The sequence below is a fragment of the Lepidochelys kempii genome, chromosome 9 (genome assembly GCF_965140265.1).
Source record: "Lepidochelys kempii isolate rLepKem1 chromosome 9, rLepKem1.hap2, whole genome shotgun sequence".
NCBI classification, from domain to species: Eukaryota; Metazoa; Chordata; order Testudines; family Cheloniidae; genus Lepidochelys; species Lepidochelys kempii.
In genome coordinates, this window is record NC_133264.1 from 39,628,695 (window position 1) to 39,644,418 (window position 15,724).

Genomic DNA, 15,724 nt, shown 5'->3' on the forward strand with positions numbered 1-15,724 from the left:
ATTCATGTACTTTCTATTTTTACTTATTTTCCCTGAGAGGTTTTTTTGTGCGAAGTGTGCATTGAGCAGATGGGTATGTAGATATTAGTTAAAGCAATTATTAGCACCGCACAATAATATGAGTCCTTTACAAAACTGTCAGAATGCCATTTACTTGGCTGTGTTGTGCTGCGGGAGGGAGGAGGAGGAGTGATGCAGCGCTTCTCAAAGATGATTGGCGGGACTGTACAGTGAAACTTGAAAGGACCGTGGTTCTTTCCATTTCTAACCAGATAAGAAGACTTTCATTTTCCCAGATTCAGGTCCATTGTGGTCTGTTCTCTGAACAGTAAATCTACTTCCTTGCCTTGAAGAAGTAAGCCAGTAAATTGTCAGAAGACTTGCTTTCCCTGCTACCATTGCCAAAATTTAAAGCGGGGTTTTGAAATAATCTGGAATAACATAGCTCTTAACATTTTGCCTTACTGGTTTCTTTACCTCCCCTGCTATTACCTGTGTATAGTGCTAATGTACTGTGTACATATCCTCATATAAACACCCCAGTTTTGCATATTGGGAATGTTAACAGCTTTGGTTTGATCAGGAATGCACCAAAAATTAAGAAGAGAAGGTTAAGTTTCAACCATAAGAAGCTAAACATTTTAGACACTCACCTTCCAGATCAGAGAGGACCTGTATGCACTATAGGTAGTACACTTTTGCACCAATCAGAGTTACTTGTTTTGGCAGTTAAAATTTTCACTCTTAGTTGTGGGATTAACAAAGAGAAATTGATTAATCAGTGTCACTAGTTCAAGGGCATGTAGTAATAACTACACTACTATCATGAATTCAGATTATTGTTAGCTTCTCTATCACCATGATCCTGAGCCATCTTCCGTTTAGCTAAAGTAATGACCTTTCTAGTTCCTTCATGGCTTAGAATTGCAATAATCTTATTTCTTTTTGCAGATGTGGGGGTACTGTTGGTGCAATTCTGACATGTCCACTAGAAGTTGTGAAAACACGGCTGCAGTCCTCCTCTGTTACACTCTACATCTCTGAAGTTCATCTCAGCACTGTGAATGGTGCTAGTGTCAATCGAGTAACTAGAGTATCTCCTGGACCTCTCCATTGTTTGAAGTGAGTACTATCTGCATGTTCCTGTTCTTCTGATCCTTTTTAATTTTCATGGGGTATTATTTGTTTTTTCTTTAGAGAGAATGTCAGACAGCCCCTAACTTTTTGCCTTCTAAAACATAGTTGGTTTGTGCACTGAGGTTTTTGAATGTAAGTTCTTACAATGTAGTCCTGCTACAGTCTCCACTCCATAAATGGTTATCTAAATGTAACATTTGATCACACTGTGAGAGAATAAGATCGGACTGGAACTTCAGCCCCAGAAGAACTGATCCTTATACTAAGGAATGCCAAACAGTATCAAATGATACAGAATGCTCCTAAATATGCATTTTATTTTCATGGCATTTATGTTTGCACAAGAATGTTTTCAATGACCTTGCTAGCCAGTCAGCACCCTTGTTTCCCTGTAATTTTTCAGATGACTTTGATAGCCAAAAAGAGATTCTGACCCAGGGAGGAGTTCAGGGCCCTAATACAGTAACTCCTTGCTTAACATTGTAGTTATGTTCTTGAAAAATGCAACTTTAAGCAAAACGATGTTAAGCGAATCCAATTTCCCCTTAAGAATTCATGTAAATGGGGGGGGGGGGGCGGTGGCGGTTAGGTTCCAGGGAAATTTCTTACACACACACAGAGTATAAGTTTTAAACAAACAATTTAATACTGTACAGAGCAATGATGATTGTGAAGCTTGGTTGAGGCGGTGAAGTCAGAGGGTGGGATGTTTCCCAGGGAACTAGCATTCGGCTGAGCCCTCAAAGGTTAACACGTTATTAATGTAGCCTCACACTCTACAAGGCAGCTCGAATAGAGGGTGGGGAGACAGCATGGCAGACAGAGACACACACCCTGTGTGTGGGGGTGGGAGGAGAGAGAGATGCTCTTTGCCCCTTTAAGTATGCTGACCCGACTCTAAGTACATTGCTTTTAAAAAGATCAGGAAGTTGAGACAGCAGCTGCGGTCGCTCCATCCTGAGCCCTGTCCTGTCTCCACCATGCCCTATATGGAGAAGGGGTAAGGGGGGGGGGAGAGAGAGGGGGGACACCCTGACATTAACCCCCGCTTCCCCCCTCCCCTGCACAGCAAGCAGGAGACTCCCAGGAGCAGCTCCAAGGCAGAGGGCAGGAGCAGCACATGGCAGTGGGGGAAGGGACAGCTGAACTGCTGGCAATTGGTAGCCTGCTGGGTGGCTGCTGCAAGGGAATTTAGGGGAGCGGGGAGCTGATGGAGGGGCTGCCAGTCCACCCTGGTTCCAAGCCCCCACCAGCTAGCTGCAACGGGCTGCTCTTCCTGCAAGCAGTGGACAAAGCAGGCGACTGCCAAACGACGGTATAAGGGAGCATTGCACAACTTTAAACGAGCATGTTCCCTAATTGATCAGCAACGAAACAGTTAACCAGGACGACTTTAAGTGAGGAGTTACTGTACAACGTGACTTGGAAACATGGTTATCCCTTGTCTTTCCTCCTCCTCTTATCTCTGATAACCAAAAACTTCATGGTGGTTAGAGAGCAGCTGAAGAATCTCTACCCTGCTTCTGCCAAGATCTGGAAAGCTGCTATTCAGTTTCCCAACACTTTCTGTTATAGGTGTATTATTGAAGTTGCCTGACACTTCCCTTTCCGAAATCCTGTTTTCACTTGCTTACAACGTTTCAAAATTTTAACTACCCGTGCTTGAAATTTTCCACGCTTGGGAGTCTCTCAGGCTGGGAAAAATATGTTGTTTTGCACATGTTAAAAGAAAAAAAAAAGAAAAAAAAAATTCAGGCAAACTTTTCTAGCGACCTCACATTGTGGAGCAAGAATTTCAAGTTTGTTAGGGAATGGGGTGGCTTTTGTGTCAGAGTTGTGCCTTAAATTTATTACTTTAAATTTCGGAATAGCAGTAATTTTTTATCCCTGCCTACAAATCAGTTAATCAAAAGCTGGATATAGCCACCTGAAAGGGTTCATACCCGGAAGGTTCCACCCAAGTTCTGAATGAACAAGTAGGGTGAAACAACAAAGGATCCAAACCCTGAATCTAACCTCTAGGGCAGCAGACTAGGCTCTAGCATCAAGTGGTGGTGCTGCTGCTATTGGATGAATTATAGCAATGTTCCAGTTTGATAGACCGGGCCTCTGATACTGTCCAGCTGTTAATTATTTTATACATGAATGATGTTCCTTCCCTGGTTGTTGGTCTGCACATTACAGGTGAAACTCTAGCTTCATTGAAGACCATGGGAGTCTTGCCACTGACTTCAGTGTGGCCAGAATTTCACCATTCATGTCTTAGGCTAGTAACAGGTAGGCTGCATCTAAATCTTACTCCTGGGGACATTCTGTGCCAAAAAATTAAAAATGCTGCTCACAGTATTTTAAAATTCTGCTAAATTCTGCAAATTTTAGTTTGTCAGAATAATACTACAAAATCACACCAGTTTCAGTTTATTTTGGTAATTTATTTCAAAATATCTGTCAGCAAGTATGTCTTTAACAATAAAGGCACACTCTACTTCTGGGGGAATTTGTGTGTGAGAGTTAAATCCACGATGGCAACCCAGTTCCTGTTTCTCAGGTCCTTTTCTCCCAGCCCCCTGCCCAGAGCCCAGCCATGCTTCCCCCCCTACCCCCCCCCCCCCACACACACACCCAGAGCCCAGTGGCGGCTAGCAGCACTGCAGTCCATTTCTGTGGGGGAAAGGAAATTCTGTGCACACAATGTTAATTTCTGCAAACTTCTGCATTGCACAGTGGTGCAGAATTCCTCCAGGAGTAAAATCCAGAGCTTTCAGTTTCTTAGGTTGTTCAGGTGGCAGTCTCAATTTAAGGATAATTCCATGGAAAAGTTGTAATTGATGCTAATGTTCATAAGTTGCAAAGAAAGAACAATTCTGGAACTGGGGGGTGGATGAGAAGCAATGAACTGCTGTCCTCGGTAAAGCCTTGCAACCTGACCTGAACCCAGTGGTATCTGACTATTAGTGTTGTGGTTGGGTTGGGTCAGGTCATCTCTGATCATTGGGTTACCAATAACTGTAGTGGGTAGTTAAAAATTTCAGAAAGAAATGTGAGTTGTTAAGTAGACAGTATTCCTTAAAGGTCATCCCTGATGTAGTTCTCTAAAATTTGCTTTTTACCAAAATATTTTAAGCTGATTTTTATCAATGGATGACAAATTGATAAAACCTAGAGCAATTTGAATCTAGCTTTGGTTATTGTTTGTCCAAATGCACCCATTTCCCACTGGGTGTGTATATGTGTGTATATATAAGTAATTGAATTTAGACTCCCAGGATAGCTCTCCAGAGATCCTATTCTTGCTCTCCTCGGATGAAAGCCTGAGCTAAAGCCACAGAAGCACTACTGAATGTTGGATCATATTAAAGAAGTTCTGTATTAAAATCACAAATGAGTTTGATTCCCCAGAGTTTAAATTCCAGGGTATTACTAATTAAGAGGTCTCTTGGTTTTTGGTACTGTTTCTCTCCCTCTATGTGTGAAACTTGCAAGCTGCTAATTGCGTTAGTACATTCTAAGACAGAGTCTGTTCTCAAAGCAATTCACAGAGAGAGAGACTCAAAGCAATACTCTAACAACAGAAACAGCACCCAGAGACTCCCCGCCCTTTTGTTGTATTAACAACTGTGATTAAAATAGGGATAGAGGATGTACGTGGATGGATGCTTCGTGTGGATAATAACTGAATGATCAGGGAGGTGCCAGCCTAAGAATCCAGTGTCCATTGGCTGAAGAAGGCGTCAAGTGGAAATAACCAGAGGACCCCCGGAGGGCAGACTGGAATCCACCCAACAGCCTCAAGAATGGGAGAACCAAAGAACAAGATAACATCTTGGAGCCGTCAGGAATGTGCTATCTGCTGATTGATTAAGCAACAGCATGATGAAGCAATTCCCATAGACTGGCATAGGAAGAAATTCCTATAAAAATAGACTCTAAAAAGTGAGAACTTTGGGGTCTGATTCTGCAAACCAACTTCCAGAAGCATCAGATGAGCATCTGACAAGGCCCCGCTCCCTCCTCATGTCCAGGCCACCTGGCCAGTGGCTTGGCATGAGCAACTCTAAGGCTGGTAACTATGATAACAACCTTGCAGAACCTGTGTGTGTGTTTGTATGAATGATTGTGTGAATAAATATGAGATTGAATGGAATGTTATAGCTATAACTAACTGCTTACTATGATTCTTTCTATATTCACAATAAATGTGGTATTTTGCCTTTTTCCCTTTAATAAGATCCTGCTGGTTTTTATTTTATTGGTATAACATTTGTGGAAATTTAAAGAGATATTGTCAACTTTATTCATTTTTTAAAATTAACTAAAAAAAAAAATGCAGTTTCTGATGGGACAGCCTTTTAAGATAGTATGCTATTCTTGATTTGTATTTGAGTAGTATCTACACACGCAATGAGGCAGTCCCTGCCCTACAGAGCTGACTGTTTTAAATGGACAAAGGATAGGAAGGGAATAGAGACACAAAGGGTATGTCTACACTACGGAATAAGGTCGAATTTATAGAAGTCGTTTTTTTAGAAATCGGTTTTATATATTCGAGTGTGTGTGTCCCCACAGAAAATGCTCTAAGTGCATTAACTCGGCAGAGTGCTTCCACAGTACCAAGGCTAGAGTCGACTTCTGGAGCATTGCACTGTGGATAGCTATCCCACAGCTCCCGCAGTCTCCACTGCCCATTGGAATTCTGGGTTGAGATCCCAATGCCTGATAGGGCTAAAACATTGTCACGGGTGGTTCTGGGTACGTATCATTAGGCCCCCGTTCCCTCCCTCCGTGAAAACAAGGGCAGACAATGGTTTCGCGCCTTTTTTCCTGAGTTACCTGTGCAGACGCCATACCACTGCAAGCATGGAGCCCGCTCAGGTAACCATCATCCTATGTCTCCTGGGTGCTGGCAGACGCGGTACGGCTTTGCTACACAGTAGCAGCAACCAATTGCCTTCTGGCAGCAGACGGTGCAGTATGACTGGTAGTCGTCCTCATCGTGTCCAAGGTGCTCCTGGCCATGTCGGCTGGGAGCGCCTGGGCAGACATGGGCACAGGGACTAAATTTGGAGTGACTTGACCAGGTCATTCTCTTTAGTCCTGCAGTCAGTCCTATTGAACCGTCTTATGGTGAGCAGGCAGGCGATACGGATTGCTAGCAGTCGTACTCTACCATCTTCTGCCGAGCAGCCATGAGATGCGGATGGCATGCAGTCCTTCTGCACCGTCTGCTGCCAGCCAAAGATGTAAAAGATAGATGGAGTGGATCAAAACAAGAAATAGACCAGATTTGTTTTGTACTCATTTGCCTCCTCCCCTGTCTAGGGGACTCATTCCTCTAGGTCACACTGCAGTCACTCACAGAGAAGGTGCAGCGAGGTAAATCTAGCCATGTATCGATCAGAGGCCAGGCTAACCTCCTTGTTCCAATAAGAACAATAACTTAGGTGCACCATTTCTTATTGGAACCCTCCGTGAAGTCCTGCCTGAAATGCTCCTTGATGTAAAGCCACCCCCTTTGTTGATTTTAGCTCTCTGAAGCCAACCCTGTAAGCCGTGTCGTCAGTCGTCCCTCCCTCCGTCAGAGCAACGGCAGACAATCGTTCTGCGCCTTTTTTCTGTGCGGACGCCATACCAAGGCAAGCATGGAGGCCGCTCAGCTCACTTTGGCAATTAGGAGCACATTAAACACCACACGCATTATCCAGCAGTATATGCAGCACCGGAACCTGACAAAGCAATACCGGGCGAGGAGGCGACGTCAGCGCGGTCACGTGAGTGATCAGGACATGGACACAGATTTCTCTGAAAGCATGAGCCCTGCCAATGCATGCATCATGGTGCTAATGGGGCAGGTTCATGCTGTGGAACGCCGATTCTGGGCTCGGGAAACAAGCACAGACTGGTGGGACCGCATAGTGTTGCAGGTCTGGGACGATTCCCAGTGGTTGCGAAACTTTCGCATGCGTAAGGGCACTTTCATGGAACTTCGTGACTTGCTTTCCCCTGCCCTGAGGCACATGAATACCAAGATGAGAGCAGCCCTCACAGTTGAGAAGCGAGTGGCAATGGCCCTGTGGAAGCTTGCAACGCCAGACAGCTACCGGTCAGTTGGGAATCAATTTGGAGTGGGCAAATCTACTGTGGGGGCTGCTGTGATGCAAGTAGCCCATGCAATCAAAGATCTGCTGATATCAAGGGTAGTGACCCTGGGAAATGTGCAGGTCACAGTGGATGGCTTTGCTGCAATGGGATTCCCTAACTGTGGTGGGGCTATAGACGGAACCTATATCCCTATCTTGGCACCGGAGCACCAAGCCGGCGAGTACATAAACCGCAAGGGGTACTTTTCAATAGTGCTGCAAGCTCTGGTGGATCACAAGGGACGTTTCACCAACATCAACGTGGGATGGCCGGGAAAGGTACATGACGCTCGCATCTTCAGGAACTCTGGTCTGTTTCAAAAGCTGCAGGAAGGGACTTTATTCCCAGACCAGAAAATAACTGTTGGGGATGTTGAAATGCCTATATGTATCCTTGGGGACCCAGCCTACCCCTTAATGCCATGGCTCATGAAGCCGTACACAGGCAGCCTGGACAGTAGTCAGGAGCTGTTCAACTACAGGCTGAGTAAGTGCAGAATGGTGGTAGAATGTGTATTTGGACGTTTAAAGGCGTGCTGGCGCAGTTTACTGACTCGGTTAGACCTCAGTGAAACCAATATTCCCACTGTTATTACTGCTTGCTGTGTGTTCCACAATATCTGTGAGAGTAAGGGGGAGACGTTTATGGCGGGGTGGGAGGTTGAGGCAAATCGCCTGGCTGCTGGTTACGCGCAGCCAGACACCAGGGCGGTTAGAAGAGCACAGGAGGGTGCGATATGCATCAGAGAAGCTTTGAAAACAAGTTTCATGACTGGCCAGGCTACGGTGTGAAAGTTCTGTTTGTTTCTCCTTGATGAAACCCCCCGCCCCTTGGTTCACTCTACTTCCCTGTAAGCTAACCACCCTTCCCTCCTCCCTTCAATCACCGCTTGCAGAGGCAATAAAGTCCTTGTTGCTTCACATTCATGCATTCTTTATTCATTCATCACACAAATAGGGGGATGACTACCAAGGTAGCCCAGGAGGGGTGGTGGAGGAGGGAAGGAAAATGCCACACAGCACTTTAAGCACAGCACTTTAAAAGTTTATAACTTTAAAATTTATTGAATGACAGCCTTCTTATTTTTGGGCAATCCTCTGTGGTGGAGTGGCTGGTTGGCCGGAGGCCCCCTCACCGCGTTCTTGGGCGTCTGGGTGTGGAGGCTATGGAACTTGGGGAGGAGGGCGGTTGGTTACAGAGGGGCTGCAGTGGCAGTCTGTGCTCCAGCTGCCTTTGCTGCAGCTCAGCTATACACTGGAGCATACTGGTTTGGTCCTCCAGCAGCCTCAGCATTGAATCCTGCCTCCTCTCATCACGCTGCCACCACATTTGAGCTTCAGCCCTCTCTTCAGCCCGCCACTTACTCTCTTCAGCCCGCCACCTCTCCTCCCGGTCATTTTGTGCTTTCCTGCACTCTGACATTATTTGCCTCCACGCATTCGTCTGTGCTCTGTCAGTGTGGGAGGACAGCATGAGCTCGGAGAACATTTCAGCGCAAGTGCGTTTTTTTTTTCTTCTTTCTAAGCTTCACTAGCCTCTAGGAAGGAGAAGATCCTGTGATCATTGAAACACATGCAGCTGGTGGAGGAAAAAAAAGGGACAGCGGTATTTAAAAAGACACATTTTATAAAACAGTGGCTACACTCTTTCAGGGTAAACTTTACTGTTAACATTACATACATAGCACATGTGCTTTTGTTACAAGGTCGCATTTTGCCTCCCCCCACCGCGTGGCTACCCCCTCAACCTTCCCCCCTTCCTATGGCTAACAGCGGGGAACATTTCTGTTTAGCCACAGGCAAACAACCCAGCAGGAATGGGCTCCTCTGAGTGTCCCCTGAAGAAAAGCACTCTATTTCAACCAGGTGACCATGAATTATATCTCACTCTCCTGAGGACAACACAGAGAGATAAAGAACGGATGTTGTTTGAATGCCAGCAAACATACACTGCAATGCTTTGTTCTACGATGATTCCCGAGTACGTGTTACTGGCCTGGAGTGGTAAAGTGTCCTACCATGAAGGACGCAATAAGGCTGCCCTCCCGAGAAACCTTTTGCAAAGGCTTTAGGAGTACATCTAGGAGAACCGCGAATGCCAGGGCAAAGTAATCCTTTCACATGCTTGCTTTTAAACCATGTATAGTATTTTAAAAGGTACACTCACCAGAGGTCCCTTCTCCGCCTGCCGGGTCCAGGAGGCAGCCTTGGGTGGGTTTGGGAGGTACTGGCTCCAGGTCCAGGGTGAGAAACAGTTCCTGGCTGTCGGGAAAACCGGTTTCTCCGCTTGCTTGCTGTGAGCTATCTACAACCTCCTCCTCCTCATCTTCTTCGTCCCCAAAACCTGCTTCCGTATTGCCTCCATCTCCATTGAAGGAGTCAAACAACACGGCTGGGGTAGTGGTGGCTGAACCCCCTAAAATGGCATGCAGCTCATCATAGAAGCGGCATGTTTGGGGCTCTGACCCGGAGCGGCCATTCGCCTCTCTGGTTTTCTGGTAGGCTTGCCTCAGCTCCTTCTGTTTCACGCGGCACTGCTTCGGGTCCCTGTTATGGCCTCTGTCCTTCATGCCCTGGGAGATTTTGACAAAGGTTTTGGCATTTCGAAAACTGGAATGGAGTTCTGATAGCACGGATTCCTCTCCCCAAACAGCGATCAGGTCCCGTACCTCCCGTTCGGTCCATGCTGGAGCTCTTTTGCGATTCTGGGACTCCATCATGGTCACTTCTGCTGATGAGCTCTGCATGGTCACCTGCAGCTTGCCACGCTGGCCAAACAGGAAATGAGATTTAAAAGTTCGCGGTTCTTTTCCTGTCTACCTGGCCAGTGCATCTGAGTTGAGAGTGCTGTCCAGAGCGGTCACAATGGAGCACTCTGGGATAGCTCCCGGAGGCCAATACCATCGAATTGTGTCCACAGTACCCCAAATTTGAGCCGGCAAGGCCGATTTAAGTGCTAATCCACTTGTCAGGGGTGGAGTAAGGAAATCATTTTAAGAGCCCTTTAAGTCGAAATAAAGGGCCTCATTGTGTGGACGGGTGTAGGTTTACATCGATTTAACGCTGCTAAATTCGACCTAAAGTCCTAGTGTAAACCAGGGCAGAGAGGTAAAGTGACTTGCCCAAAATTACAGAGCAAGTTGGCGGAAGTCATTGAACCCATGTCTTCTGGGTCCCCATCTTAGGCTGTATTCACGAACTATTCTGCCTGCCAACATGATGTGTGGTGATTTTTTTTAATAATCTTGTTGCCAGTTTATAGTGGCTTTCTTGTTAATATTTATAAGGGTCCCTTAGAGAGAGAGGTGTGACGAAGGCCCTGATTCTGCAGTGTGCTCTCTGGTCAGACCCCTGTACCTGTACAGTGCCCCATTGGCTTCAGTGGGACTCTACAGGAGTATGGATCTGTCTGTACAGACGAGATTGCAGAACCTGGCCCTGAGTATACAGGCAAAACTGTGACTTGCTCAAATGCATGAAGTAAACTAAAAAAGGAGAGAAATGTGTGTAGTCTTTTTCTTTTAGCAGCTGTAACCTATTCAGACAGAAGTGTGTTTTTCTCAAATTCATGATGTCCTTTAAATACAACTAGAATGGCTGACCTTGTGTTGTGAAAATATTAGTCAGAATCATGTACAAACTAATCCTGTGTCTACATCCCAGCCTGACACTCTACAGATCTTTCCAGGCTGCTGCTGTAAGAGGCAGCCACAGAGGCCAGTACATATGTGCCTCCTCTCCCTGAAGTTCCAGGTTATCTAATCAGCAAGGATGGGGCTTCCTGTTATAATCTAGGCTGGGTCGGGGGGAGAACATGGCTTCATCTCACAGATGAGATTAAAATCAATATATAAGATATTTTATTTTAAATAACAACTGGTTAAATAACAACTGGTCTAACTCCCTGTGACTCTCTTTCAACAAATGAGGCCAATCATGCTGTAGGCTCAGATCCTGCCATCTGTCCTTTACTGATGAATGTGTGCAGAGCTGCTTCAGAGGGACTTTGCATGACCACAAGTGTTGGCCCGTGCAGAACAGCTTGTAGGAAAAGAAATTTGGAATAAATCCTTCAATGTGTTTGGAAATTCTTTTTAACATGGCAAATTTGTTTCAGTATATGTTGTTGTAGTGGTTTGCAAAATATTTTTGGAAAGTTGCTAGCACTTCAGTCATTTCAGTTGAGCACTTTAGAGATTGTGAAATCACCTCTAACTTACTCCTGGGGAAATTCTGTGAGACTGCGCACCTGCAGAACACCCCCCCGTCCCTGGCAGAATGCCTATGCTTCCCTGCAGAAAACATCAGGAAAGCGTAGTTGCCCCTCCAAAGAGGCAAGGCATGGGTGGGAACAAGGGATTACCTGCCACTGCTTAACCCCCCCCCCTTCATTTCTGCAAGTGCAGAGTTGCCCAGCTGAAGGAGGCTGTGTCTGGGCTCTGCTGACTCTGCAGCTGAACACCACCTCCTGGTTCCTAGTGCCAGTCATGCTCCTCTTCTGTGTGCTGTGAGCCTTCCTGTTTTCTGTGCAACAGTGTGTGCCCATGGTGGGGTGAAGTGGGGGGGGGGCAAAGGAGGGTGTGTGGGGGGAAGAGGTAGTGGGGAAAGGAGAGGGGGTGGAATAGGGCATGGGGAGGGGAATGTGGAAGTGAGGGGAGGTGGATGGGGCATGAGGCAGTGCGGGAGGGGGATGAGATGGGGAAGAAAAGGAGACGGGAATCACAGGGGGAAGCAGGAACCTGGCATGCGGCATCCCTTCAGCAGCAGCCAAGGTCTCCCCGTTAAGTGGGCCAGTTGAACCGTCACCCTGACAAACCCTGTCCCCTGCACACCCAGACCCCCGCTCCACTGAGCCTCAACCAGCTGCACCTGGACCCCCACCCCATCAAGTCCTACTTCCTCAGACCCTTCCACTGAGCCCCCCAAGCCCCCTGCTGAACCCCATGACCCCACACCTGACCTCTCCACACTGAGCCCCACCCCCCCGCTGAACCCTATCTCCTCACATCAGACCCCTCCCCCACACACTGAGTCCCAACCACTCTCACCTGGCTCCCCTGCAGAGACCCATTGATTGTCCCTGCATCTTCAACCCCCCCGCCCCCCAATGAGCACTTGTGCACCCAGAGCCCCCAATGAGACATCCACACTGAGAGAGCCCACACAGAAACCTCTCACTCTACACCTGGATCCCTTCCACACTAAGCCCCTCCACACTTGGATCCTACTGGGTTAAGCCTGCCCACCCATACCGTATGTGCCTGGATTTGCAGAATTTTAAAATATGCACGTCAGTTTTATTTTTTTGGCACAGAACTGGCTTAATTTTTTGGCACAGAATTTCTGCAGGAGTACTAACTCATTCTAACTAATGAAGCTGAAATGATGTCAAACATCTAAGAATGCTCTTATACTTCATAACCAAGAGGGATTGTGATTATATAATGCCATTATAACTTTGTGGAACACAGATGCTTTTTTTATAAACTTTTTATCTAAATTTTTGGTTCTGTAGAAGAAGTAGGGTGATTAGATAGCCAGGGTGAAAAATTGGGAGAGGGGGTGGCGGGTACTAGGCACCTATATAAGACAAAGCCCTAAATATTGGGATTGTCCCTATAAAATTGGGACACCTAAGCAGAAGAGTGTGATGGAGTGGTCACACTTGCTCAGAATTTGACTGTTTTCAAATGTTGGTATTCAGAATAGATTTGAAATCCACTTGAGCACTGTACTTTGTCTGAATGTGCACATACAACTAATCTTTTGAAACCTTTCCAGACCGGGGCATTTTACGCAACAGTTGAGTTTGCAGAACTAACTAATTCTCTTGTTAACCTGGATGTCATTTTTGAACAGGAAATGTGCCTGAGAAGTGTTGTCTGTATTGGATGGCATATCTAAACTGATAAGCTCGATGTCCTATATTGCAACATCGAGTTGGCGGTTAAAAAAAGTCATTTTCAAATGTGAACCTCCAGGGGGGTTTGCAGTGGCTCCGAGATTATACTTGTATTTCCCTGCTTTTTTTAAAGCAACCCCTGAAATTAGCATCAAAGTTTAGGCTTAAACGGTTTTGGTATGGTCAACAGTGTGGAAGTTCAGAGAGACATTACCATGTCAAGAGATCAGAACAAATCCTATGCTGCCGTACACCTGCCTTAAAAGTCACAACCCTATGGGACAAGTATTCAAAATTCTTATATATTGACATTAATTAATTTAAAGTTTCCCCTTATTGCTTAGTATTTTTTGTCCATTCCTTTGCAAGTCCCTCAAAAAAGCGTAGTGGTCTCCGTCCGCCAACACTATTCTCAGAGCCTTGCTGATAATGGGCTCAATCCTGCAAGACGCTGAATGCCTTGTTCCCAATCTAACAAAACTTTTATGCCTCTGGTTAACTTTAAACCTGAATAGTCCCACTGCAGTCAGTATGATTACCCATGTGATTAAAGTTTAGTACATGCTAAAGGGCTTTCCTGGATTGGAATCGGAATGCTGAGCATTTTGCAAGAATGATCCAAATGGTAGGAGAAATGGCTCCGATTTAACCTGGATTTTCACCCCAGTAACTTCATTGGGAATTCTTGATATACAAATCAAAGAAGAATCTGGCCCCACAACTGCTGTATGGTAGGAGAGGAGCTTCTGGAGGCTGAGGGAAGGGAATAGGGTATGCAGCTGAGTTGCATGCTCTCCAATGTATCTGCCCTATCTGTCTCTGTTCATATTATGGTAGGGGACGCTCAGGCCCAAAATTAGTATTTGTCATTTTCCAGACACAAAATTAAGTTTAAAAATAGGCTGAAGACTGAATACTCCATTGAATATCTGACAGCTCTGTGAATCTTTTGAGTGCTAACAATATTTTTTTCACACTTTAGAAGACTTGTATTTTGCTAGAAATCCTATTGTGCTAATGAAACATATAATACATTTTTTAAAAATACTAATTTAAATTGTATGCTGGAGGGAAGGAGGTGTTAGCTTTTTGTATGTAATGTGGTATTTTCCTGTAAGTTTCAGCATACATTATAAATTTATAGTTTAAAGATACTATGCTGCTGTGTGTGTTGTAAAGTTGAAGAAATTTTGTTGAAATAACCAGAGATCGTATTTTGGTGTTTGCTTGTTTATGGTGAGTTTTTTGTTTTGTTTGTTTGAGGAGTAGGGAGTGGCTTGCATCTGATTTTTGCCTTGGTTAGATTGGTGATATTAACTGGAGTTAATTTATTCCTAAAATGAGAACCTTTTGGATGTTGGGAATTGTTGTATCCAACTCTCCTAGAGTACATTTTTCTCAAGAACCTCCCCAGGTGTCGTATTTTATTCAGTGTTAGGGATAGAGGTTCGTGGGAGAAAAGAACAATAAAATTAAATGTTTGGTCCCACATTCTGAAAACGGTACACAGGAATCTACAGCAAGGTGAATAGTCCAGCAGTAATAATAGATGGTAGCCATTTGGATTCATTACTAAAAGGACCCTTTTGTAGCTGGAAGAAAACATTTATATGTTGCTAAGCCCTAGGATTATCTGTGTTCTTTACACATGAAAATGTGAAGTGAAACTGAGAAGTGTGTGTGTAATATAGCAATGATGTTATAAAGAATTGAATTCACTTTTTGTGCATATTTTAGGAAAATTAGGTTCTTTGTTTGCAGTTACAGTATTAAATTGTTAAAAAGAATAATTAGTTTGTATGTAAAAGATGAGCAAATCTTAAATTTAACTAAACTATAGCACTAATATGTAGGCCAGTTATACACTTCTAATGTGTATTTAATGTTTCAAAATCACTTTTTGTTTTCCAGGATGATCTTGCAAAAGGAAGGTCCTCGTTCTCTGTTTAGAGGGCTAGGTCCTAATTTGATAGGCGTTGCTCCTTCCAGGTAAAAATCTAACCATCTATTCAATAAGTGAAGTAATTTTAGTCTAGTGTTTAAACATGTGTATGTCAAGATTTAAGGCATGGGGGATTTGCTTCAAATGAACTGTTACATCTGATGTGGAAATATTTAGTGGTAAGGCTACTTTTTCCTCCCCTTTGTATAACTTCTAAATTTGAGAGAAACAGGTTAGGCCACTCCTCTACAGAGCAACCCCTACTGGGCAACCTACATACCTGCATCTCTGTATCTACAGTAGTATTTTGATAGTGCCCATCTCTGAACTTTTCAGATGTCCAGTTTTGTACACAGTGAGGTATACAGTATTCTCACCTCCAGGTTGCAGGGATGTACGTGTGCATTATGATGAGTATGTGACTCTGAGATAAAAAAAAGGACACCATTTCCTGTGATGTAAAGTAGTAAGTAAATATACATTTGAAATCTTCAGTTAACTTGTCCTCTTCAAGAGGACAATGGGGGAAAATACTCCTAATGCATTGGGCCTGACTCACTCTCTGAGATCTGCTAGCAAAACATGGGTTTGAGGCCTCCTGCAATG

At 44.8% G+C, this 15,724-nt stretch overlaps 1 protein-coding gene across 7 annotated transcripts in view; it reads left to right on the forward strand.

Annotated features, from left to right (window-relative positions):
• The window catches only part of SLC25A36 (solute carrier family 25 member 36), a 64,669-nt gene that overhangs the window by 21,358 nt on the left and 27,587 nt on the right, over positions 1-15,724 (forward strand). For all 7 annotated transcript variants that reach the window (XM_073359968.1, XM_073359966.1, XM_073359969.1 and 4 more), the window contains 2 exons: positions 952-1,122; positions 15,088-15,165. In XM_073359968.1, coding sequence (XP_073216069.1) covers positions 952-1,122; positions 15,088-15,165 — 249 coding nt within the window. The remainder of the gene's footprint in view (positions 1-951; positions 1,123-15,087; positions 15,166-15,724) is intronic.